This window comes from Ursus americanus, chromosome 34 (genome assembly GCF_024610735.1).
Source record: "Ursus americanus isolate L20-20 chromosome 34, mUrsAme1.1.p, whole genome shotgun sequence".
Lineage (NCBI taxonomy): Eukaryota > Metazoa > Chordata > Mammalia > Carnivora > Ursidae > Ursus > Ursus americanus.
The window spans coordinates 3,432,340-3,459,561 of NC_142160.1; the positions used below are offsets into that span (position 1 = coordinate 3,432,340).

The 27,222-nt window shown below is 51.8% G+C and overlaps 1 protein-coding gene across 3 annotated transcripts in view; it reads right to left on the bottom strand.

The window, feature by feature from the left end:
• Positions 1 to 543: 543 nt before the first annotated feature.
• The window catches only part of AUH (AU RNA binding methylglutaconyl-CoA hydratase), a 343,464-nt gene continuing 316,785 nt past the window's right edge, over positions 544 to 27,222 (bottom strand). For 2 of the 3 annotated variants that reach the window (XM_087858831.1, XM_045772542.2), the window contains one exon: positions 544 to 5,136. In XM_087858831.1, the coding sequence (XP_087714957.1) occupies positions 4,963 to 5,136 (174 nt within the window). In that variant the 3' untranslated portion in view covers positions 544 to 4,962. The remainder of the gene's footprint in view (positions 5,137 to 27,222) is intronic. The other variant, XM_045772541.2, reaches the window with a different exon arrangement.

The following is a 27,222-nucleotide window of genomic DNA, read 5'->3' on the forward strand; positions in this document are numbered from 1 at the left end:
GCGTCTGCCCCCACAGCCCTGTCAAAGGGACGCGGCTGCCGTGTGCTCCCTTCAGCAACCCTACAGTTTCTCACCCCGAAGTCCTGCCAAACTCCAGCCTAACGCTAACATTTCCAAAATACAGCAGCGTGTCTCAGGAAGGAAATGTGAAAGGATTCAGTCATGAGCGTCGTGAGCCAGCAAACTTCCCTCCCACCCACACCCCCAAGTCCCCGTGGCGGCACACACAGCAGGGGCCCTCCCATCATACAGAGAGGCAGGAGGACTGGCTCACGTGTGACGCTTGGGGTCTGGGTGCCAGCTCTCTGTTTCCTGGGCTCTGCACGAGTGCATGTGGTTCTGGGTCCCCTCGAGGGTTCCCTGCATGTCTCACATCCCATCACGGGCCAGGAGCCAGCCCGCCAGGGAGGACGTGTAAATGAACAAGGGCTCCACTCACCTGGCCCCAACGTCTGGAGGGTCCCCCACCTGGCAGGGTGCATCAGCACAGACCCTGCAAAGAATGAGCACCCGCCATGCCCCCCCCCCCCCCCAGTGATGCTGAAGAGCAGTGATGCTTTATGTGGACACTGCCAGGTCTGTCTCTGGCAGGGACGATGCGCCTTGTTTCACGGTTGGACAACATTCTGGTCAAACCAGGCAGAAAGGTCATTAACCACTTCTCCTGACTAACCCGCTCAAGGGCTGCAAGACAGTAGGAAATTCTGAATAATTCTGTTGGTGGGATTAGCTGCCTTTGGAGAGAAACCCTGAGTTCAGTGGGGATAAAATTTTCCCCAAATCTTACCGTCCTGCAGATGTGGAGCTGGGCGGACGTCTGAGGGGAAGCACCGAGTGGGGTTCGCCCTGTACTCCTTCCCTCGGTGGCATGGAACCCACACATCTCCCCGCTCAGGCCAAGGACCCTGAGCAGTGACAGTGAAACTTACTGTCCAGCAGGACTGAGGCACATTCCACCTCGTAAGTAATTCATAGTCCAGGCCGAGCCACAAGTGCCACCAACCGTAGGTCCCAAAGGGCTATGGCTAAAACCTGCCCAGGGACACCCATCTCCTGGACCCGTCTCATCTCGCCTTTCCTGACTAAAAATGCTTACAAGATTTTTAACCATGAAGTCAGTACCCCAAGGGGAAGAAAGTCCATTTGCTTTCCCCTGTGTAAGACCCCCCCCCCCAGGGGTCACACAAAATACTCCATGAGAGGTAGCTTCCAAGTTAAATAATATTTGAAGAAAAGAGGGAGTGGCATGTCCCTGACCACCTCGTAGGATGGTCACACCTGCCCGATGTTATGAGCCGAAGACCCCACACCCACGGCACGGAAGCACCTGTTACCCCACCCCTGAGCAAAGGGAGTCATTCCATGACAACTTTTGCATAATTGTGCCCACTGTGGACCAGGACTTCAAGTGTGTAATTATATAAATTAAGAAGGCACGGCCCCTGGATCAGATAGTTTATCCTTAGATTCACGACTGTATTTGCTGAGAACAGTAAGGCATGATAAAGATGGTCCCACAGTGCTTAATCTGAACTTTTGCTGGAAGCCATGTCTACCACAACCAATTCATTAGGAAACCCAAAGTGCTAGTGAGGCCTTGGGGAGGAAAGCTGCTGGGTCCGGGGGCTGGGGGGCTTGGCAGAGGGCAGCTGACCCCCCTGAAGCTGAGCTGTCCACCTCAGAGTTCCATTTCACCGAAATCGGCCCATTCTGGTATTGTTGACTGGGAGTAAGGGATGCATCCCCCACCCCTGCTTATGCAGGCCAAGCCCAGGTGACTGAAAAGCAGCCTCCCATATGGGGACCCCTACCGACGAACTTCGACAGAGAAACGAAGCCAGTGACCACGTCATCCAAGGATGCATCAACTCTACGTCCCCTGACTGCCTACCCGTGTAGCACACAGAAGGCCAGGAGCACCAGCGCCCCCACTTCGGAAACAGAACGCTGACTTTCAGAAAAATGAAAATGATTTAAACCAAATTGCATACCTGACATCTAGCTTGTAAACATCCTTGAAACTTGGCAAAAATCAGAGCTAGCTGCTCGTGAACCTGCACCTCTGTGTGGACTAGAGGCCCGAGCGCATTTTCAGATGGCTGCCCACGGGCAAACACATCATCTACACGCCTGTCTGCATGGCTCCTCGGTACCCCATTTGGGCCCCGCGCAGAGAACACAATGAACCGATGGTGGGGATGGGGGTCACCAAAGACGAGCCCAAAGAGACGCTCACTCTGAGGCGGGCATTCATTTTAAACATCAAACACCAGGAGGGGAGCGCAGGCGGAGGCCAGGTCGGCCGGTCTGCACTGGAGGTGGTGTCACCTGAGCAAAGTCGTCTCCGGTGTCTACCCACTCGAAGGACGTCAGGCAAGGTCTGTAGTAACCAAAGTACCCTTCTAAATGACTGCTCCGGAGCGTGCCACCAAGCAGGGACAAGACAGCTAAGAGGAGGGAGACAGAGGGGCCCTTATCAAGCCCTGGACCTGATCCTGACGTCACACCCCAGCGAGGGAGAACCCACTTACAGACGAGGAGCGGGACACTTAAGCCCACCTCCTCCAGCGAGAGGAGCCTGCATGAGACCTGAGTGATCCGACTTAAATCCACCAACAGTCACCAATGCCATCGGCTTTTTAGGGAAATGAGACTCCGCTCATTTGGAGTCTCCAAAACCCTGTCCTGTCATCCGCTCCTCCTGCACTAAATCAAGGCTGGAGTGTATACAGTGCGCGATGCCCAAGGCCACTCAGGAAAGACACAGTGGCTTCCTCCTCCGTCTCTCAGATCTCCTGCTCTGGGGGAGGCTGGCCGCCGTGTCATGAGGACACTCGAGCAGCCATGTGGAGAGGCCCATGGGGGAGGAGCCCACCACCTCCGGAGCGGAGCCTCTGGCCCCGCTTGAGCCTTCAGATGACTGCAGTCCCAGCCAACTCCTGACTGCAATGATAAGAGAGAGATTCGAGCCAGCTGCTCCCAACTTCCTGACCCATGGACACCGCAAGAGATCATCAATGACTATTTGCATTTTATTTCTTTTTTAAAGATTTTATTCATTTATTTGAGAGAGAGAGAGCACAAGCAGGGGGAGGGGCTGAAGAAGAAGCAGGCTCCCCACTGAGCAGGGACACCCCCCCAACCCAGGGCTCCATCCCAGGACCCTATCATCATGACCTGAGCTGAAGGCAGACGCTTAACCCACAGAGCCACCCAGGCGCCCCAACTATTTGCATTTTATACCACTAAGTTCTGGGGTGACATTTTGCTCAGCAATACATCATTAATACACATCTAAACCTCTTTCTTTCCAAATATGTAATCCAGTGATGTCAGGCGTTGGTGAGCTCCCTGCCACTAAAATTATGGTGAGCAAATAGCACTGCCAATTCCACCAACTCGTGACCGCAAGGCAGGACCCTGAGGAGCGTAGCAGCTCCCAGCTTGTGAGGAGAAACACCAACCATCTGGCATCTTCCAGCCATTGGCTCTCTCTCATCATGACCTCCTTCCCACAGCACCCTGTCTAGATACTCAATTACGCAATTGCTCCCCCGCCCATACTTGTCTTCTCCGTAGCCTTTCTGATACTTTTGTTTTATACACTCATTTATTTCCTCCGCTAACCCACCTAAGCCCAGTATCCTCGGCGCCTGAAACGGTGCCGTGCACATCGTAGCTGGCCAGTAAGTACTGGTTGAGCACATGAGGGAGACTACAGGTTGCCCAAAGTATTTAGAAGAGAAAACACAAGCTCTTCTGTGTGCTGGAGCAGAGCATGGAGGGGAGAGAAGGGGCTGCTTACATCGGTTAGTGTCTTACTCCATCTCAACACAGATCGAGACGTTTGGGATGGGTGAAACAGCGCCTATCTGTGCGCTATTTACGACGCACGAAGCATTCTAATAAACGTGGCTTCGCTTGACCTTCACCACATCTGTGAGCTAGAGCAAGAATAAGCTAGCTATTGTTGTGTTGCAAACCACTCCAAACTCTAGTGGCTTCAAACAGCATGTACTGAGCTCCCAGTCCAGCTGGGCAGCCTCTATGGCTGGGAGTGGCCAGGCGGTTAGGGCAGTTTGGACTGTGCTCTCCTCTGTGCCTCTGGACAGCTGTGGGTCACTAGGCAGTGTGCTGGTGGCCCCCAAGAGCTGCCAGCTGGACGCCTCCATTCTCCTCCTTGCAGGCTGGCCAGGCTTACTCTCAGGCCACAACGAACGAGGAGGAACGAACAGGGGTGCCAGCCTCCAGGGCCCAGCCTCCGAACTGGCTCCCTGTCACCGCTGCTACACTACGGAGGCCAGAGCCCGTCACAAGGCCCCACAGTGCACGGTGTGGGAAGACCCCCTCTACCGCTCAGGGGCAGGGCTGAAAAGGGACCCTGGAAAGGGCGTAGGTGCAGCGGAAGGAGGGGCAATTGGGGCCAATTTCACACTCGATCCCTCACATTCACGTTTTACAGAAAAGGGAGGCTCAGAGAAGGTGGAGGGCCTTAGGTCGCTTAGAGACTCGAATGTGCATTTTCTGCCCCCTATTCTCACTAGTCAGCTCCCAGCGCGGGGCTTGTCCCCTTCCCCTTCTCGAGCAAGCAGCCGAGGGCTGAGTGTTTGCCCCGGGCCTCTTCACCTCTGCTTCTAGCGGCGACTTGGACCCATTCCACTGGGGACCGACCACAGGCCCACAGGCCCAGAGAGGCAGAAGGTGTTTCTGTTGAGCGAAAACATCCATCTTTGGTTTCAGTGCTGATGCCACGCGAGCAGTATGGTGCTTCTGGCGCGAACGGGATGGAATTCTCCACCACAGATGGTGCAGGCAGGCCTTTTGTTCTATGGCGGTGACGCTCGGCTGGCACCCTTCGCGCACCTCAGAACTGTGTAGGAGCTCTGGCTCTGGGGACAGTGAACCGCGAGGCCAGGCAGACATGAAGACAGCGGGTGACACGCAGGAAGGTCCACACTCCCTTCAGAGCTCGTACAAATAGGAACAGAAAAAACCACTGGAGTCTGACCCACCCACAGTGTCCTTCCATTGGAAAGTTCCGGTGCAGTGAGGTAGGCCGCGAATGGGACCCAAAGAGCAGATGTTTTGTATGGTGCGGAGGAAGACTCGAGGCTGCCTGTCCCCTTTGTTGGCCAACTAGAAAGAGATTTAAATGTAAAGCATCAAGTTTACTAAAAATGGCAATTAAAAATGCCGTGAACACGTGTTTAAGTCAAATAGTGAATTAAGACAAAAGAAGAATTCAGCACAATTTCCCCAACTTCTTTCTCCCATGGAAAATAGCATTACCGATCGGCTCAGACTGGGAGTTGGTGAGTGACAGCTGGGGGGCCAACTCTGGCGCTCTGCCTGCCGTGGTCAGTAAAGTTTTAGGAGAACTCGTTCATACAGCTTTGTCCTGACCAGAGTTTCCATGTTGTAACCACAGGGTCGAAGAGTTGAAATGCAGAGCATCTGGCCTTCACTGCCGAAATTATTTTCTACCTGGTCCTTCACAGCATAAGTTTGTAGGGCCCTGATCTGCACCCTCGACCATGAAGTTCTGCAGCAGGTCCTGGGACATGAAGATTGGGAAGCCTGTGCAGCTCCTGAGGCACGACTAGCTGGCCTCCAGGAGCCCACGCTCATGCCCCGAGTCAAGAGCGTGTGGACTGTGACTCCTGTTGGTCCAGGCAGCTAGAGTGCAGAGAAGAAGTTCAACCCAGGTCCCGAAGATCTGCCCCCAGCTCCTATAAAGCTCCCGTGGGTGCCGGGGCGCGTCTGATTCCCAAGTCCTGCCTGGACCTCAGGCTGCCGGGATGAAGACCCCAGCAGGGGAGAAGGGCCCTCACTTGCTGGAGGACCAAAGGACAAGCTACCCGATGCTTCAGCTTGCCCCTGATGCTGCACCCAGGCATGCCCACTCCCCAGCTCGGGTGCCCATGGTTTCTTGGGTCCACACATAGCCACGCTGTTGGGGTTGCTGTCATCTCTGATGAATGGGTGCATCTGAAAAGGCTGAGTGACGAGGAGCCCCTCAAGCTTGGTTTATGCCAGGGCTCCCGTCAGTCTGGGTATCTGATGGAACATTCCAGGTGATGAAAGCAGGCAGGGAAGGGGAGGCCATGCTAGGAACACCTGGCCCAGGGGCTGAGCATCTGTGATGGCCCACCTCTTGCTCGGTGATGTCATCAGCCCCCTTACTCTTCTGCTGGTGTCATTCCTCCATCTCTCCCCAATCTTCCTGTCCTTCCCTGCACCAGGGGCCCCTGTTACTGGCCTTGTGGCCTCTCTCCTTCCTCCCTGTCCTACCCAGGCAGCACTCAAACCTACTCTGCCTGTGCCCCTCCGACCCCCCCCCCTTCCCAGACGCCCAGCAGCTATTTGGGGGATGCTGGCGGGCACACCCCAGATCCAGAGAATGAGTCTCCATCCAGCCTTCCCAGGGTTGGATCAGGCATGGATGTTCCAGACCACTCTGTCAGAGACACATGAGGGGTGTCTGCTGGTGGCCTCTGGGGAAGGGTGTCTTGGTGCAGAGAGACACTGAGGAAGGGCAGCGCCTCCCCTCTCCCTGCCTGCGGCCTCACTGGCTGTGGTGCCTGGGCCTGCTCGGCAGCTTGCGGGGAGGCGAACAGGCCCAGGAAGATGGACAGAACCCGCATTCCTGGTGGCGCCAGGAGATGAACTAATCAACACTGGAGTCACCCTGACTCCGGAATTCGCGCTACGTGAGGAAATACACTCCCCTTGTCACTGAAGCCATTCTGAATTCATCTGCACGTTACTTGCAGCTCCTGTCACCTCTGCTCCAGTAGGCTTTGGAGATCCTGCCACCTTGCGAGCGCCCCGCCACGGACCCCCGGCCTGCCCTCCACCGCCAGCCGTGGCCTCTCCCTCTTAGCCTTACAACCCGCGGGGTACTACACCACCCCCGACGCGAGCGCGCTCCCTGAACCTGCAACACTGGCCAGAGTGAAAGACTTTCCAGCAGGTGTGGCTGGGTCTGCTGGAGAGCCGCATGGAGCTCCGGGAAAGCCCGGAGCTATCTCACGCCGTGCACTTACCCTGCTGACCCGAATGTCAAAGGCAAGACAAGAAAGCTCTAAGACAAAAATAGAAGAGGATCTTTTCTTGGAACACGGGACAGAGAAAGACGCGTGCAACAAGACAAAAAAAGCATGACCTGCGAAGAAAGACGTGATGAATTGTTCTACAATACTTGTCAGGCCCTCGAGTCCCCAAGAGGCGCTGGCAAGAAGGGAAGAGATAATAAGCCAGAAGGAGAGAGGAGGCACCCGCAGAGCACCGACCTCACCAAGGGCACTTTCCCGGTGTACAGAAGGGTTTCCTACAAATGAATGAAGAAAATGACAAACAGAAATGGAGCAAGAGCCTATACGCAGACAGGGAATCTATGAACAGGTGTTTAAAGAATCGCCATGCAAGCAGTGGCCAAAATGGAAAGCCTGAGAGCACCGTCCGGTTGGATGTGAAGTGACAGGGCTCTCGGAGCTGCGGGAAGGCCTCCACCTGTAGGCCGCTTTGGAAGACAGCCTGGCATCGTTTACTAAAGCCACGGACTCAGATGGTGTGGGAATCGCCACGTTCACCCGTTAAGTGTGTTCCCAACAGAACTGCAAGGACACATGCACCAGGGGGTCAACACAGTCATACGCATTCCTGCAGTGTCTCCTACAGCCCCGAACTGAAAATAAAAGTACTTCAAAGAGAGAGAGCTATTTGTAAGGTGCATAACTAGGCAGGAAGGAAAGGGAATGGGCTGCAGCTAAATATAGCAAGCCCGCTACCAAAGAGCACCGACTGCGTGCTCGTGTTAGGATAAAAATCAAAGCCAGCAAAACGCAACCACAGCGTTTGTCGTTGAAGGAAAGCAAGAAAGTGATTTCCATCAAAGGCAGGATAATTGTTAGCTTTAGGGGCAGGGATAGAGTGGGGGAGGTCCCCGGGGAGTGGCCGTGTGGTCCTTCTGGTCCCGGGGACCGGCTATGGAGGTATTTACGTGCTGATACGTTATCTGATTGTGTTTCATATTTCACAATAAAAGCACGATAAAAGGAAGATTTGCACTCAGCCCCACTCAGTGAAGCGTGCGGTGGGAAAAGGCCCGGCTGGCTTCTGACTCCCCATGCTTGGGAGTCACACACAGACACACGGCACAGCACAGCGCCCTCCTCCTTCTGGACACCGTGAATCTCCTCCCTGTTCAGGTCTCCTCACTTGGTTCCAGTCCCCGAAGCTTCGCGCACCTGCCACTGCTCAGGATACAGTCACAAGCCCTTCTGTGCGCTGGTCTTACTTTGTTATTTATTCTACTCCTAATCTTGGAATGAGTCGGTGATTCACTCAACCCTTTCTTATGACCTGTGTTTTGATGAGTAATTTTATCTTTTCTCATCTTATAGCAGTGTTTATGAATAGTACTGTCTCAATTATCCATCGCTGTGCAGCCAGCAACACTACCATTTAATGGGTGCAGACGGTGATGAGTGCCCCTCCTGACTCAGATATCTGGGCTGGGCACTGCGGCGCGCCAGGCTTGGAGCATCCGCGATGGTGTCTTCACCCAGCTGGGGCTGCCTGGGCATTCTTCTCTGCACATGTTCTCCCCAGCACTGCAGCTGGACCTCTTCCCGTGAGACTCAGGGCTCCAAGAGATGCTGTTCCAAAAAGACCAAGCTGATCTGCAAGCTCTTACAGCCTCTTTGTCTTGCTGGCTAATGTCCCACTGACCAAAGCCGGGCACCTGGTCAAGTTGATTCAGAAGGGACAACACAAGGCTGTGAATACCAGGGCTCAGTAGGGGCCATCACAACAGATACACGCACACCATCATAATAAAAGTATAATAGTACATTTAAAAATACAGATACAGGGGACCAATCAAACACGTGTCCTCAGGAATGATTAGAGCAACAAAAGACTTAACAGGGTTGGACACATCTGTGTTCTTTTTCCTTCTTTGACAATTTGACCAACAATTCACGGAAGACAAAAGCTCTGCAGGTTAAGGACACATTCACAGCATCACTGGTTAGAAAGTTTTCCAAGAGTAGGTGTTTCCATGAATACTGTAACTCTCATCAACCTGAGAAGTGGAAGTTTTAAGTGGGAGAGATCTCAGGTCCCATGGATGCACCAGGAAAGGACACAGCCTCTCCAAAACATTCATAGTGAGCTGAGCAGTCAAGGGGTTCCTGACTTGCCTGAGGTTTGGGGTCTCTGGCCATCTTCCCTGAAGCCTGGCGCAGACTCAATATCTTTCCTGAACGTCTCAGAGTGCCTTCCCCCATCAACCTGTCCCACTGCTGGAAATCACTGCCTTGGTATTTGCAATCCCACTGTTAGAAATCACTGAAAGTGGAGGACTGCTAGGACATTCACCTGAACAAATAAGAATGCGGGAGAGCCCAGCCCCGAGTAGCTGTCGGGAGCTCGAGGCTGCTTATGCTGCTGCTTCTTAACGGCTCTGGGCTGCTGGGTTCCTCCTCTTGGGAGGGAGGTTCGTGGGGCGGCCACCCGGTGCGCACCTGCCTGCCTCCTTGAGATGGAGTGGTCTCCACCCAGGACACCACCACCAGCATCTTATTCCGTGCTCCATCTAAGCAAATGCTTAGATGGCTTCCTCTTAGATGAGGAAGGCTGGAGAACAAAGCCTCTGAGCTGCAGTCCCTCCTGGGCAGAGGGGGTGTGTGTGGAAACAAAGACTAAAATAACTACACGGCACATGCAACCGGCATCAGAAAAGAAAGTCCTGCTAACCTGGGACAGCCCACACCCTTTCTCCTAGGAAGCACTCTCCAGTGACTTCTCCGGGAAGAACTCATCACTTGTAAAGATATGTAGGGGCGCCTGGGTGGCTCAGTTGGTTGAGCATCTGACTCCTGGTTTCAGCTCAGGTCATGGTCTCAGGGTCGGGAGATCGAGCCCCGCGTCAGACTCTGCGCTCAGTGTAGAGCCTGCTCGGCCTCTCCCTCTGCTCCCCCCACCGTCTCTCCCTCCCTCTCACCGAATGAATAAATAAATAAATCTTTAAAAAAAGATATGTGATGAAATGAGGATATAGGATCTAATCAATTGAACTACATGAAATAAAAGGAAGAACGCAACAGAAAAATCAAGTTTAGACAAAGAACGTTCCCCCCACCTCCGCCTGCCAAAATATTGTGAGCAAACATACTGCCACGAAATCAACAAAGTAATGAAGAAATTGCCCTCGGAAAGCAAGAGTGAAAGTAAAGATATGAGGTTTACAGGTACGGCAGGGAAGCTGACAGCAGTTACCCACCCACCCACAGAGCTCAGGAAAGAACTATTCTTCCAGGAATGAAGGCTGTCTTGGACGCAGTACAAGGAACATCAGTGTGTCAAGGGAACATGAAGTACAGGATGGAGGGAAATGAGCTCAGAGTTAAGGGACTGAGAGAAAGTGCAAGATCTGTAAGCTGGACAATGGAAATCCAACATACGCACAACTGTCACTAGGGCAGAGAACTTAAATATAAGACGGAACGGATATGTTAAGATATAATCCTAGAACACTTGCCTGAACTCAAAGAAGACCTACACACTTCCTTAGTGTTCCTTAGGAAAAACTGGCATAGAGCCATCAACACTGAGACACATCCTGCAAAATGACCATGTTTTTGAAGCTTTTATTTACTTATTTGAGAGGGAGAGAGCACACAAGTAGGGGGCAAGGGGCAGAGGCAGAGAGAGAAGCAGACTCCACACTGAGTGCGGAACCCAACACGAGGCTAGGTCCCATGACCCTGAGATCACGACCTGAGACTAAATCAAGATTCGGACACTCAACCAACTGAGCCGCTCAGGTGTCCCAAGAGTCAATGGGTTTCATCCAAAGAAATAGAGGATTAAATGCATTGAATTTAATTATAATTAAAAGTTGACCACTTTAACAAATTATCAAAGGAAACACTTACAGCCAACTACACACCAAGATTTAAATGCTATTGCAAATAGAGTGCATAAAATGAAACAGAAATAAGACTATACCAAATAAGGGCAGGTAGATGCATTAAATTAATATAGAAAGAAATGAAAACACTCAAATATTGGGTCACAAAGCAAAGTCAAACAATATGCTGTATACTAGAAATACACCTGAAGTGAACTGAAATGTTTGAAGGTAGAAGGACGAGCAGAGGATAGCAGCAGATACAGAGAAGAAAGCAAGCAGGTCACAGACTAACGAGGCGAGGATTCTGGAAAGTGACATCGAGAGAGAGACAAAGGAGGACGGTTCACAATGGGTGATCCATAGTGAAGACACGACAGTGCATATTTGTAACAGCTATGAATATCCACCCACCAAATGAAATAGCACCGCACTCCTAGAGGATAAAACCAGCCATACAAGGAAAGCTACACAGACGCTACGCCGGTAGCGATCTGAACCACTTGCTTTGTAACAGAGGAAGCAGACAAAAATAAGTTCTAGAAGACCAGAATAACAGAATGAGTCCCTTTTTTCAAGTGCCAATAATGCGGAAAAAGTGACCATTTCATAGGATATACAGAGGACCACAGCATACTCCAGAAATTAAACTAACACAAACATCATTCTCTGGTCAAATTGTAGGAAAACAGAAATAACAAAAACAAGAGACAATCGAAATAGCCATCAACAAACAATCACTACGATAGGGACATTTTTAACCCATCTCTTAACCAATTCTTAAAAAGGAAATGAAAACCAAACAGCGGAATATCTAAACCATGATGGTAATAAAATATCGACGTCCCATAACCTATGAGTTACACCTAAGGAAGTGCTCAGAAGAAATGTTATAGCTTCGAGTAACACCATAGTCATTCATTTGGATCACTCGACAAAAGAATGAGAATCAGGGGCGCCTGGGTGGCTCAGTTGGTTGAGCATCTGCCTTTGGCTCAGGTCATGATCTCAGGGTCCTGGGATTGAGTCCCCTGTCAGGCTCCCTGATCAGTGGGAAGTCTGCTTCTCCCTGTGCCCCTCCCTGCTGCTCCTGAGTGCTCGCTCTCTCAAATAAATAAATAAAATCTTAGGGAAAAAAACAACCTGAGAATCAACTCTATGTCAGGCATTATCCTAACAGTGGGAAAAACAGATGAAAACCCCTTTGCCAAAGGAGTGTCCATTCCAGTGAAGACAACCAAGAGGGAAACATGTATTCACACTGATGGTCATGAGATGATAAACATTTGAAAAGGAAATAGATAGGAAAAGGGAATTAGATAGTCCTGGGGGTGGAGGAGGACCAGGTTGAAATTTTATAGAGGGTAGTCAGGACAGTCTAATCAAGAAAATGGCATTTGAATAAAGAAGGAGGAGAAAAAGTTCTGTGCAGCGGGAACAGGACGTGCAAAGGCCCTGAGGCATGAATGCAGAGGTCAGGATGCCTAGGAACTACTTGCTCCTAAATGAGAACTCTATATCCCTCTGCCCTCCACAGATCATGAGGAATCTAACCAGAATGCTGGTGGCCAGGATTTGGGGAGATTCAGTTCCTAGGCATCCCCGTCAATACAGGGGAGACAAAGCACAGAGCAGAGGGATGGATGTGAAGTCACAATTTTGTTATTGCTGTTAGTGTTTTCCTTCTCAATGATAAGATTACAGTGTATTGTTACGCTGATGATAGCATTTCCACCGGAACGCTGTTGCTGTCCAGGAGAGAGGGGACAGTTGCTGGAGCCATGTGCTAACGTCACAGGATCTACTTCACCAGAGAAGTTTTTCTAGATGAGAGAGTGGACAGTTCATGGCAACAGGAGGGCATAGAATACATTGTCCAATGTGTCCATGTGTTGGTTTATGTGGTGGTGGCAATGTGTTGTGATTGCTCCTTTCTTCCCCACCCCCTCAGTGAAATAGGAAGCAAGGTGATCAGCTAAGAGAGAAGATGGGGAGGAAGTTGTGGAGGTTGGAGGAGCGTAGGACTGAAAGGATCCTCTAGGACAGGGGATGAATGGACTGGGAAATGTAAGCTGACAGCTGGGAACATGAAGGGCTCGTCTGACGTTCTGAAATTAAAGTGAGGGCTGTCAGCGTACTGGGGGGGTATTTATCCAGCCGCCAGCAGCTGTGTGGGTGCAGGTGCCTGGACGGTAGAACATTCTAAACACCCCACAGTCAGCATGGCCCAGGCACTGAGCAGCCAAGATGCACGGGGCCACATGGATGACAACCAGCCAGAATGCCAGCCCTGGGAAGATTGGATGTATCTAGTTGGGGACTTTTCCCAAAAGCATATGACAAAGCAAGAGAGGACCATGTGCATGAAGGGTGTTTATCAGGGCGTGGTCACGATGATGGATGATGCAGAGGGGGTCGGGAGAGAGAGTGAGTGGGGACCCCAGTGCAGCTGAGGAATTAGTTATGATAGCAGACCAGATGGAAGGAAGTGAGCTGGGAAGGCAGGAGGAGGGGACCTGGAGAGCAGGACCCCGGTACAGGGGATTGTGAGGATTGGAAGGACCTGTCCTCCTAAAGGCAAGAGTGAGACCCTGGCGGAGGGTGGCCAATGTGGGTGCAGACAAGAGTACTGGGGGGAAGGGAGGACCCTCTTTGTGACCACTGAAGTCAGGGAACAGGATAAAGGGAGGGGCTGGAGCAGACTGGTAAGATCAGAGAGGAACGATAGAGAGATCGGGTGGGGTCGGCAGGGAGAAGAGGCCACACGTGGTTAGATCTGCGGTCAGGAGCCTGGACCTGCGGGGGAGGGGCAGTGAGCAAGTCGATGGGAGAATGTCCTGGAAGTGCACACAGACTCGGATTCTCTCCCTGATTTAACGAGGTCCACCCAGAATCGCTCTGGAACTGTAGCAGGGGTATGGCAGCTTTTGTTATGCCCAGCCTATATGGGACGTCCTCGTGGGGAATGGGATGTTAACAGGGAACTGTCTCCATCCCCATCTGGCCTCATTCCAAAGGGATGGCAGCGATGGCACGTCCAGGTGCCCCATCGGGAAGGCAGGGCCCCCTGGGGTGAAAGTCTGCGGAATGACCTCTAGGAGCAGCACTTCTCCCAGAGCACTGAGATTCCCTCAAGGTCACGTCCACTGGATGTGTGTGGGGGACCGAGCGGTGTCCACTTTTGATCATGGGCCCCTTTTCTTATCAAAGGCAGATGCTGGGAAAGTGCGAACAGTGAAATGTCCTGTCTTCCTCGATGTGTCAGAGATGGCGATTAAATCAAGGACGTCGTGCAGGTGCCGGCACGAGTCACTCACTCATTCAGAACGTGGGCCGAGCAAGCACGTTACCGTATTTAAAGTTCGCAGCCTACCCTATGATGAAGTAGTGATTCCACCGCCCTGTTCCACAGATGGGCAAACTGAGTACTTTGCCTCGACTTACAGACCAGTGGAGGGAGCTGGGGGTCTGGTGTGATCCCAGAAGCCTGCCTCTACACTCCGTACAGAGCCCCCCACCCTCCCACGTCCAGCCAGCATGGTGTTCATGACTCGGGAAGGAGCCTGCAGACCGGGCTGGGGCTGTGGCCTGCTCCTTCCAGCCCAAAATATCACAGAGTGCCTGCACCAGCAGCCCAGCCGTTCCTTCCAGGGCACACACAGCCCGGAGGGTGTAAATCATAGATCCAGTCACACCCTGACGCGCGTGTGGGAGGCAGGTGGGGCTCGACCGGGCCACAGATGCAGCCAAGCACTCAGCTCAGAATGAGACTGTGTGGCATCCCAGATACGTGACCTGGATGGGGTTTCTGTCCCTCCAACTTGAAGAGTGGGCATGGGGTGCGAGGCTCCTGGACCAGGTCCGCGTCGGCGCGGGTAGCAACCTCTGTCTTACTGCGGTTTGCAGATACCTCGCTGTTTACAAATTGATGGTCCATGTTAGCCCTGCGTCGAGCACGTCTCCCGGTACCATTTTCCCAACATTTGCTCCTTCCTGTCTCACGGTCACACTTTGGTCCTTCGCACAAGAGTTCAAGCTTTTCCGTTATGATGATACTTTTGCAGTCACCTGTGATCCGTGGTGACGACTTGCTGAAAGCTCAGATGATGGTTAGCAGTTTTTAGCAATGAATATTTTTAACTAAGGTGGGGACAATGTTTTTTAGACATAATCCTATTGCACACTTCACAGATGACAATATAGACAGAACTTTTATATGCACTGGGAACCAAAAACTCATTTGACTTGCTTGCTGGCATGATTTGCCTTATTGCATTGGTTGGGAATGAGCCCACAGCATCTCCAAGTGGTGCCCGCACGCAGTCAATGCTGGAGCAGTCTCCCCTCCCGGCGCTGAGCTCATCCGCAGGGGCAAACTGCAGCGCCCACCTCTGCAAGGATGGCACCAGGCATAGGACATGCCAAACCCCTGTTAGCGGCTCCAGGGTAGCCTGAAAGTGGCAGTGGCCCCCGAGTGGCCTGCAGGATGAGGGGGCAGGCGGTGCACCCAGCAGCCGGTGGGCGGGTAGGCACTGCGCAGGAGAGCAGCTGGGGAGAGTCCGTGTCTAGGAAAATGTTAGGCAGCACAAAGCATCCCGCTGACCTGCGTGCACGTACACATGGCCACTCACACTTGACCTGCGTGGGAGCTCGGCGCGTGGCAGCTCCGTCCCCGTGGAAGCCAGGCGGCACTCCTACTGCGAACACGGCTGAGTCCGAAATACAATGCTCTCCTAGCAAGGACATAATACAGGCTTCCGAAAAACACAAACTTCTGGTTCTGTTGGGGAAAGGGCAGAACTGGCAGCTGGGATGGACCCTCAAGCCTATAAGACCCTGTTCTCCCAGAGGAGTCAGTTTCCCTGGACCTCTTTCGAAACATGTACCCCAGGTAAAAATCAGACCGAACAAGCAAAATAAAATTCTCTCTATACGTACGCCAATATTTTGATGAGATTTGCAGAAACAGATCTCTTCTTTAGAGGCAAACAGAATTTCCCAAAGTGATTCAGAATGTGACATGAACAACCACTGTCACCTAAAAGCTGTGTCTTTATGTTAGAGCATCTTATAAAAAACATGACTAGCACATGAAACCTATGAGTTTAGGAGTGACGTAAAGCTTTCTTTGGAATGTTACATAGAAAGAAGCATGTCAAGCTGGTAACCTGCCCCAGGTCTTCGAGGGCCCTGAAATAAAACGCAGCAAAACCCCACAGACGAGTGGGCTGCGTGCAGAAATTTCAACTTTATTTCTCCTGAGCACAGGAAATCTCAGTTTTCCATATTCCTCAAGCTCAAAAATACGAAAAGCGTGTTTTGATGTTTGGGGGGTGGTGCAAACACCTGAATCCAGCTACACTGGACAAAAACGAGGTACACATGGGGGATGCTGGTGGAAAGCCTGCATCCATCGGCAGCCTGGCGGGCAGGATTCTGGGCCACTCGGTGGCCAGCCTGGGACGTGATGGAAATCACGCCGTCATTGTGGTGCCTTCCACAGCTGGGTCTGACCTAATCGTGTGAGGCTTTTAAAAGCACAGAACTCTCCTGGCTGGTTGCAGAGGAAGAAGCCGGAGGCCTGGGAAAGGAAGCAGTGGGCCCCCCGGGGCGGCTGTGGAGCCGCTGCTAAGGAAGCAGAGACCTCAGTCCCACTGTCCTGCTGCCCCTGGATCTGAGCCTCGGACACACCGAGCAGGGGCCCGGTAGCTGACAGAAATGTGACCGGTGCATCTGTAGGCTTTGTGCCACGAAGCTGGTGATATTTGTTACACAGCCATGGCAGACACATGCAGTGAGCACGGTGCCCTTGAAATGGGGCATCTGTGCCAGGCCCTTCCCAGAATTCCTGAGCCCACACAGAGCTTGAGTGACAGGCACTCCGGGCTTTGCTTTGACAGCCTGTCCACAATCATATAAGATAATATGACCACTGATTATTTCCCCAAATAACAACCAAACTGACTGGTGAAACAGCTCTGCCCTCTGCCCACTGCAGCAGGGCAATGATGACCTTCTCCAGGTCCAGATCCTGCTAAGGGGGTCATTTTTAAGCAAGCCGGACTTTGTAAGAATACACTTGGAGACAAGAGCACATTCTGCCCTGGAGAGTCTCTGCTGCCTCCCGGCACCCCGAGGCTCAGGCACAGCTTTGAGGGTTGTGCTGGGGAGGTGGGGGACGTCAGTGCCCGGCCGGCCGGGTAGCTGCCACACGTACACAGCTGGCTGGATGCCAGGCTGGTGGGGTCGTGACTGACATCCCATGGCCGTCCCTGCACAGCACGGAGCAGGTGCATGCCTGCCTGAAGGGGCTGCTCTGTCTGCTTTCTCACGACCTGCCCCCACTCGGGGTCTGCAGGCGCCTGCGCGTCCCTGGGCTAGTCCCACCTTTCAGCCACTGTTACTCCAGGGCTTCATAAATTCTCGTCCCCATCCACGATGGCGGGATCTGCTTCTCATTTGACAGTCTCATTTCTCAGATTTTCTTCACAACCCCTGCCTCAAGCCGATGACGACTGGCTGGGGCTGAACAGAGCCAGGAGGACAGTGGGGCCGGGAAGGAGGCCTTGCCTGCTCTCTGTGGTGCAGCGGGACGGCCGGGGGCTTGTGCTTCTCGCAGCAAAGACCCCTCCTCAGAGCGCCAGTGCTGCAGGGAGGGCAGAAAAGACCACGTTTGTGGCCATTAGTAAGGGGCTGTCACTGAAAGCCCTGTGGGCAGGCCTGGGGCTTTTCTAGAACAGCATCCCCCTCCCACCCCCGGGCGGTCCTCGCTGCTGCCGGGGACACCAGACACATTTGTGACCCGGCACCCGCCCTGCCTGCCCACGCAGAGCCCCATGTGGAAAGGCAGGCGGGGGGTTAGGAAGGTGTGTGCACAACCAGGGAGCTGGAAGCCTGGCCGTGAGCACCGTGAGCTCTGTGGGCAAGCCTCCTGGCTTTCCATCTGTCTGCTCCCTCCCTCTCCCTGAACAGGGTGAAAAGCACTTAAGGGCACAACGGCTCCCGCGAAATTCCTCAGCAAGCATCCCCTAACTATAATAAGACAGGGCCATTGCATTTGCTGGGGTCCTCCAGAGAAACAGAACCCGCAGGATGAGTGTAGAGAGGAATTTCCTCTAAGACTTCCGCTCACCCAGTTGTGGGGGCTGGCGAGTTCGAATCTGCAGGGTAGGCTGGCAGGCCAGAAATTCAGGTGAGAGGTGATTCTGCAGGACTGATTCTGAAATCTGCAGGGAAGACCAGCCAAATGGAAATGCAGGCAGGGTTTCTATGGGGCCGCCTGGAGGCAGAATTCCTTCCTTCCTCGGGGGACCTTGGGTTTGGCTTTGAAAGCCTTCAACTGATTGGATGAGGCCCACCCACATATATCTGCTTTACTCAAAGCCTGCTGATGTGTTCATCACATCTAAAAAACTACCTTCCCAGTGATCTAGACTGGTGTTTGACCATTCAGCTGGGCACAGTAGCTGAACCAAGGTGACAAAATTAACTATTCCAATCATCAGACCATTAAAAGTGGTATTACTTGCATAATATCTGAAATTTATGGTTCAGTATTTACTCCCTTGAAAGCAAAGGCAGAGAAGCTACTCTTTGTGCAACGGCAGGAAAATCAAGGGGATACTACTGCATGTGCTTGCATACGGAAAACGTGGAAGGGTTCACACAAAGCGAGAGCAGGTAGAGACCAGCCCTGGAGCAGGGGGTGGGGCAGAGAAAGATGTGGGAACAAAGTGTCACTCAAGGCTTATTGACCTAGGAGCCACATGACTGTGCTGCTTGTTTAGTAAATGGAAGATATCAAACAGAGGCTAATCCTTAGGCTGTATTGCAAAACTCCGTATTGCAAATCATTGCTCCATCCTACTCCGGCTAGCGTGGGGCAGGTTACCAGCTTAACGTGCTTCTTTCCATGTAACATTACAAAAGCTTTACGTCACTCCTGAACTCATGGGTTTCATGTGCTAGTCATGTTTTTTATAAGATGCTCTAACATAAAGACACAGCTTTTAGGTGACAGTGGTCGTTCATGTCACTTCTCAATCACTTTGGGAAATTCTGTTTGCCTCCAAAGAAGAGATCTGTTTCTGCAAATCTCATCAAAATATTGGCGTACGTATAGAGAGAATTTTATTTTGCTTGTTCTAATTTTTACTTGGGGTACATGTTTTGAAAGTGGTCCAGGGAGACTGATTCTAATTTCTCCAATGGAGGACTTGCCCCCCAAATATTTGAATCTATCCTAAGGAGAAAAACCTGAAATTAGAACTAAGTACATATAAAATGTTGGTATGAGGTTTTCCCCAATCCTTAGCATGTGAGAACAGGACCCGGGAACCTCGAGCCAGCTGGACTCACCCTGTGGGTTCCAGCGGGTCCTGAGGCCTAGCCAGGCCGGGACAGGGGGGTGTCTGACCAGCAGCTGTGTAGGGGGTCTGCATGCACGGCCCTGGCCCTCTGGCCTGTGCGGGACTAAGACCAGCTGGTGGCCTGCACCCCATAGCCCACTTCACCCACCCATCTGCTGCTCTGGGAGGTAGGCAGGGGGAAGACGTGTGGGGTCACCCTGGGGGAGAACGAGTGTGTTTTAGGGGAAGACGTGGGAATGCTCGGTTCCCAAGCTTGTCACACCCTGTCCTCCTCGCACAGCCCGCGGGACCCCTGCCCTCAGCCGGTCACAGGGCTGCCACCTTCCGTGGGCTCGGGAGCAGTGTCTCTGTGTTCATCCACAGGGAGCCCTGTCGGTATTTCACCTCCATGACCTTTCCTCCAGACACCCGGTATCTATGTGTGGGATGATTTTTCCGCACGATATTTTAACTAGGAAATTTCCAGATGACTAATAGCTCAAGGTGTGTTTTTCAAGATGTGCTTTTCATTTCACTCCACCACCGTACCCTGCGGGAGGGGTATTAAGTTCTGTTCCAGTTTTTACTGGGGCCCAACAAGCCACCCCAAACTTGGGGGTGTGAAGTAACACCTCACGCTCACAGAGTCTGGGGGTCAGGGGTCAGAACTGGGGGCATTAGGGAGGGAGGCACCTCTCCTCAGTGACCCCGGGCCACCGCTGGGCACACTGCAAGGGCTGGAATCCTCTAGAAGCCGTGTGCGCTCCTGTGGCTGGGGCTGCTTGCCGTATGACCCCCCAGAACACCCAGGTGGAAGTTGCAGAAGGCCCGTCATCACTTGCAAACCATCTGTCGGTTACCAGTCGGATGACGGTGAGGTGTGGAAGGGCATGAGGACCTCCTCTGTTGCTCCCCAAACCCCAACGCTGAGCAGGAGCTGGCCCCGGGCTGCAGGCCCCTCCGGTGCAGGGCTGCTCAGCCAGGCCACAGGCTCACCATTTATACCTCAGAGGCCACACTGTGTTTGCCCTTTGCCTGTTTTGTTCTGCCTTCTTGTTTTTCCCAGGTCAAAGGAGGAAAGCCCATGTCTTGTGCACTCCTGTTGTATCCTAGACGCATACGATCTCTGCTCAATGATCAGATCGGAGGGAGGAGTATTCGACAGGTTTTCTTCTCTTCAGTGAGACTCAAACAGTACCCTTGGTTGTCCACACAGTGGTCACCGTCATGCCCTGGATGCCTTCCAGAACCTCCTTAATCTCTTCTTTCAGACTGCATTGACTGAACTAAGACCAGTGCAGAGAGGAAGCCCATGTGCAGCCTCAGCATGCGGAAGACAGACAGACAGACAGACAGACAGACAGACGGAGCCGGGACAGGAAGCAGCAGGAAATTTGACGAAGGATCCATCGGAAGCCGACCTCCAGCATTGGACACAATCAGACTAGAGGCTGCATGGTTATCACAGAGACCGCATGGGCCGACGTGACAGCTCTGCCCCCTTTACGCACGGCTTCCGTGTCTGGGTCCAGGCAGCCACCCCAACCGTCCTCTTTCCCAGCTGGCAAGCAGGGGCGGGGGCAGCAGACGACACCCACTTTCTCTCCCATCTCACCAACCGGACTGGCTCACATAGGCCGTCCAGCAGCAAGGAGGTGGGGCCACGCAGGCCCCCGTCCAAGTGCCCAGTTAAAACTGAGGGTTTCCAAAAGGAAGAAAGACCGGGTGGCCGTGAAGAGAGCCGGCTGTCTCTGCACTGCTCTCATACGTCCCTTTGCGGTTTCCCCTGAAAAAGCAGAGTTGACCGGACGCCATGGCACTGGACACGGGGAAGCGTTTGCTATCAGCCACGAGTTCTGGTTCCATGGCAACCACACCACTGGGCAGGTGGGGCCCACAATGTCATCTTCTTCTCCTGTGCCTTTGGCGTCCATGACTTCTCTACACCAGCAACTTTGTAAGAAAGAAATCCTGTGCACCGAACGCCCACTGTGTCTTGGTCATTGGTTCTTCCTGACATTGTCAGTCTGCATCTTTCTTCTTTGTGGATGGAACGTGATGTACACATAAGAAACAGAAATATGATTTCCTAATACCTTTCTTTCCCTGTTTCTGGATGACAGCTGACACACACGTGTACAGCCGATCATGGCTAGCCGTGTGTATGTTGGAGGGTAGGGGATCAAGCGAGTGAAGCTTGTCCTCTGGACCCCATCTCTTGCTTTGGGGGGGTCCCTGTTTTCTTTTCCCTTTTCAAATCCTTGCCCTGTCAGTATTTACCCACACCTCTTCTCACTTATGACATACGAGTACCTTTGCCTGGCACTCCGTGTTCTGCAGGCTACTGTTTTGGGAGATGCTAATAGGAACTCCAGCGTCAATGTCTACATGGTCATATAATTTATGCAAATCTCACCCTCTGTCCTGTACACGCACAAAGTACTAGGGAAAATTAGAGCCTCTCCATGAAAAAATAATCACTTTATAGATGTTTACACCACATGTTTGTCAAATTTATTTGAGCTGAAAGCACAGGTTGTGAGCACCTTTTAGAAAATGCCCACTTAGCCCTGCTGCCAGGGCATCCATGAGCTCCAGAGCCCAATCCCAGCTCTGCCGCTGGCTCTGCATGGGCCTCAATTTCTTTACTTAAAACCTGGGTATCCTATTACATACCCCGAGGGTGAGTGTGAGGGTTGATGGGAGAACGTATGTAAAGCGCGGTGCCTGGCATATAACAATAAAACTCAACAGAGAGACTCTACTATTTTTGCTGGACGGGATATCATGTAATAAGAGCTTAGTGTGCTGGTCAGACAAGTGGTTTGTGTAAGAGGTGGTGAAGGAGTCCTCCGGAACCCTCTCCCAGGCTGATTCTTCAAGTATTTATTGGGTCTGTGTCTTACTCACTGAAATGGCTTCTGGGAAGGTCTGATTCATTTCTGCCTGATTCTCACCTCCCCGTTTGTATAGTATAAGCTCCAAAGATAGTACGGACCCCTGCAGATCCCTGCCCTGCTTGGCTTTAAGCCGAGCATCCCGAGAACACAGTGGGTAGCCAGTGTGTGGCTTCAGGATGCAGTGAGACACGGGACCAGCCAGGAGTGTCCAGGGCTTGCCTCTCCAGGTGAGTCATGTGGAGGCCGGCCACCTGGCCTTGGGCCCTGGGGGTCAACCCTTCAGCTCCACGTAGCCCTGCTGTAGAGTCTGGGGGCCCCAGGCAGCCTCCCTGTATTTGAGAGATGCCTCAGCCAGTTGAAGGGCATCTGCTCCGACAGTCTCCATGACAACCACGGGAAGCCTGGAGGGAGTGACAAACGGGCCCAGCCAGCAGGGAGGCCCATCGCGCTAACTGGATGGTGTCTGTGAAAGACCCCACCTGGCATCCAAATCGAAGGGCGAATTCCGCACGTGGGTCTTGCCAGCCTTTTTACGTAGCTACAAGCGAGTTATTCCTGGCACAGGAGCGGTCCTGCTTGTACCGCGTGATCACCCCAACGTCTGTCTGAGGCCCATAAGATCCTCCGGAGGAGCTCGGTCATTCCCATCTTGTACACGAGTAAGAGACAGACTTGACCGGAACTCAAGAGTTCTTATTTCTTGGGCTGTTGCAACTGCAACAAAATGCTTACTGTTCACTTACCGCTCGCAGCATAATAACAAAATGAAAGAAAAAAAAAGAAAAAGAAAAAAGAAAGAGAAAAGAAAAGAAAAGAAAAGAAAAGAAAAGAAAAGAAAAGAAAAAAAGAAAAGAAAAAGGAAGGAGAGCGGGAGGGTGGGAGGGAGGGAATGGTGGTTCACGGTGTGGAACTGACGCAGGTTGTCAAAGTGTGTTATTCACAGATGTTACGCATAATGACCCAGTCCCACCCCATGTGCAGAATCTGAGACAAGAAGATATATTCTCACTATTCTAAGCACAGTTGGCCACTGATGGCCATCCCCCCAGGGGCGCCATGTTTCTAGTTCCCAGTTAGAAGAGTGGCAACTCGACCATGTTAAAACAGTGGGAGGGTAAGTCCACGTGGCCACGCCAGGCCCCCCACCAGCGTCCTGTCCCACCTCTCCCACAACACGCTTCTGATCCCCACGGATGGCAGCCAAGTCTCTTGAAACCAAACCGGCCGTTCTTCGGGCCTTCGGAGCTACCACGTAAGGGTGAAGTATTAACAAGTAACAAACCATCACAATATATGTGCATGGTGTGGAGAAGACAGCGTGTCCTAAAGTGAAGGCAAGGAGTTTGCACGAATCAAAGTTCAATGTTTTTGTTCGGCTCATTCTAAAAATAGACTGATAGAAAGTGGCTCCTGATAGTTTATGGGCACCAAGGAAATAAATCGTTTGGGGGCAAAACTATCTTTAGCAAAATTTTACGGCCAACTCAGAGATCCTGGAAAGGCAAAGGGTGTTAATATTGTGGAGATGACGCTAAGCTGGTCGTTGGGTTCACAGCAGCTCTGTCCATGCCTGTGAGACTAGAAGGCAGGCGTGTGAGACGGGGCTTTGCCTGGAGATGCAGCCCGACAACCTCCAAGGAGGGCAGTGTCTCGCTCCTCCCTCATCATGACGTGACCCTTCAAGGCCCGGCTCCCCCGTGATGGCCACAGAGCTGGCTGCAGCCTGCGCCTGCCACCCCCAGTTTCTCCAAGTCATTGCTCTGTATGCACCAAAGGCCGGCAAGTCTCCACCAGAGTTTAAAAGTAACCACATTGAGACATCACCTTACGCCAGTTAGAATGGCAAAAATTGACAAGGCAAGAAACAACAAATGTTGGAGAGGATGTGGAGAAAGGGGATCCCTCCTACATTCTTGGTGGGAATGCAAGTTGGTACAGCCACTCTGGAAAACAGTGTGGAAATCCCTTAAACAGTTAAAAATTGAGCTACCCTATGATCCAGCAATTGCACTACTGGGTTTTTACCCCAAAGATACAGACGTAGTAAAGAGAAGGGCCATATGCACCCCAATGTCCATAGCAGCATAGTCCACAATAGCTAAATCATGGAAGGAGCCGAGATGCCCTTCAACAGATGACTGGATTAAGAAGTTGTGGTCCATATATACAATGGAATATTACTCAGCCATCAAAAAGAACGAACTCTCAACATTTGCTGCAACATGGACGGGACTGGAGGAGATAATGCTAAGCAAAATAAGTCAAGCAGAGAAAGACAATTATCATATAGTTTCACTCATTTATGGAACATAAGAAATAGCAGGGAGATTGGTAGGAGAAGGAAGGGAAGAATGAAGGGGGGGCAAACAGAAGGGGGAACGAACCATGAGAGACTATGGACTCCGGCAAACAAACTGAGGGCTTCAGAGGGGAGGGGGTGGGGGACTGGGATAGGCCAGTGATGGGTATTAAGGAGGGCACATATTGCATGGTGCACTGGGTGTTATACACAAACAATGAATCATGGAACACTACATCAAAAACTAAGGATGTACTGTACGGTGACTGACATAACATAATGAAAAATAAAAAAAATAAAAAAATAAAAGTGGCGTCACCTCCCCGACAAACACGAAGTCATTTTTCTCTAATAACTAAGTCCCACTGCTGCATTATAGGGATTAAAAGAGGAAAATGGTAAAAACTTTAAAAACTTTAAAAGTTAAAATAAAAATACATATGATGTGTAACTAAAAAAAAATAATGCAAATGGTAGACGCTAGCAAACTGGATCACACTTAGGTGTTTTCTTGGGGGTTCTGCTCCTTGTTTTACGGTGTCCATGTATCTCCCAAAGAGCTGGCTCTATGTTCCCTCAGACACACACAAAATAACAATCGTTCCTATTTACTATTTGCTATCTGGCAGGCGGCTTCTATACATTTCTGGCTCAACTCTGTGGTTACTTTAATCAGTGAAGAATGGAGTAGAATCTTCCAGTCTGTGTTTTACAGATAAGGACCCCGAAGCCCGGGGAAGTTGAGTAATTAGCCACATCTCACAGTTAGTGGACGGGATTCAGACGGAGGCTTTCTGGACCTCAGCCCTCCCCCTGCTGCTGCCTCCACCCCAGGCCCTCGCTGCCAGGCAGCCCCTGCTTAGGTTCTTGGCTCCTGAAAGAAGGATCGGCCTTACAGCATTTCTGCAAAATGACCCACTTCATTGGTCAAAGCCAGAACAAAACCAAGAGAGGTAAGAACTTAGCATACCAACAACAGTCAAAACGTTTCTTCTGCAAGTGCAGAAAATGGTATCGGAAGGGGAATTTGGAAAAATGATCACATGCATGTTTAAGACTATTTTCTGCAAACAGCCACGCTGCTCATTCACGTTACTTAAAAGACCCGTCTAAATCAGGAGGTGTGTTTCTGGAAGCTTCTTATACGAATTACAAAGGCTGAGCTGTCTTCAGCACTTCACCTGAATGTGCGTGAATGCATCTGCACTGTTTCTCGTGAGTGGTTCGGCATACTTGTCACGTCACCATACGTCCTGTTCCCAGGCGCCAAGACTCACTTTCCTATAGGGGCGCCTGGGTGGCGCAGTCGTTAAGCGTCTGCCTTCCGGCTCAGGGCGTGATCCCAGCGTTCTGGGATTGAGCCCCACATCAGGCTCCTCCGCTAGGAGCCTGTTTCTTCCTCTCCCACTTCCCCTGCTTGTGTTCCCTCTCTCGCTGGCTGTCTCTCTCTGTCAAAATAAATAAATAAAATTAAAAAAAAAAAAAGACTCACTTTTCTATAGATCTAGTTTCACAGAAACCCGGTGCCCCCCAGCAGGTAAATGCCACCACAGAGTGGCCACCAGAAAGCATGGTCTGAGTGTCCCCACCACTGTATTTTTTCATCGCTGCGCCATGGAAAGGGGAGACAGAAGGCGGGGTATATTCTTCCAGAAAGATATGCCGGGGGCACAGGAACAAAGACTTTCACGAGGCCGGCTGTTTCTGTGCGGGAAGAAGTGACACAGCATAGAACAACTGCAAGGAGCCTCTCAATTCCTATGCCCCGGGGGATGGGCACAGGGTGGGTAGGGGGCGGCACTGGTCACATCCTTCCTGCCAGCTGGGTGCGGCCAGGCCTCAGGACGCAGGCATGAATTCATCCGATGCCTTCGCCATCGGGGGTGCTGCTCATGGGCACACGTAGGGCCCCATGGAGGCCGGGGTACTTGCCTTTACCCGAAGGACTTGAAAACTTCACACAAATACCTGCACACAGATATTTACAGCAGCTGAGCTGTAACTGCCAAAACTTGGAAGCAGCCAACGCGCACGGTGGCAGGTGAATGTTAACCAACGTGTGGTCCACCCAGACCAGCACTAATACTTAGTGCTAAGGAGTGCGCTCTCAGACCATGGCCACACCCAGAGGAATTTGAACGTGCATTCCTAGTTGAAAGCAGCCAATCTGGAAAGGCTATATACTGTATGATTCCAACTATACGATATTCTGGAAAAGGCAAACTCGGGAGGCATTAAAAAGATCAGTGGTTGCCGGGCATTGGAGAGGAAGGAGGGAGTATCGGGGACTCACAGGGCAGCAAAACTACTCTCTATGGCACCATGATGGTGGATGGGTGACATTATACGATTGTCCAAACCCACAGAGTACCCAGCATATAAACTGTGGGCTCTGGGTGACGACGATGGGTCCACGTAGGCTCGTCACATGTCACTAATGCCTCACTCTGGTGGGGGTGTGGATGGTGGGGGAGGCTGTGCGTGGTAGGGGGAGGCAAGGGGTAAATGGGAAATCTCTGTTTCTCCTGCTCAATTTTGCAGTGGACCTGACACTGCTCTAAAAAAATTAAGTCTTAAAAAGCATAGTCAATTGTCAGATTCAGCAGAGCCAGGGATAAGCAGTTCATCTTGGAGAATGTGGTTTCTTGGGGGAGAAAACAAGAGGGGGCAGAAAGAGCTGGGGACCGGGTGCTCCTTCTACTTCTTTCTCGTTGGCACACACCCAGGAGGAAGAAGATAAGCAGCCTGGGCCTGGGC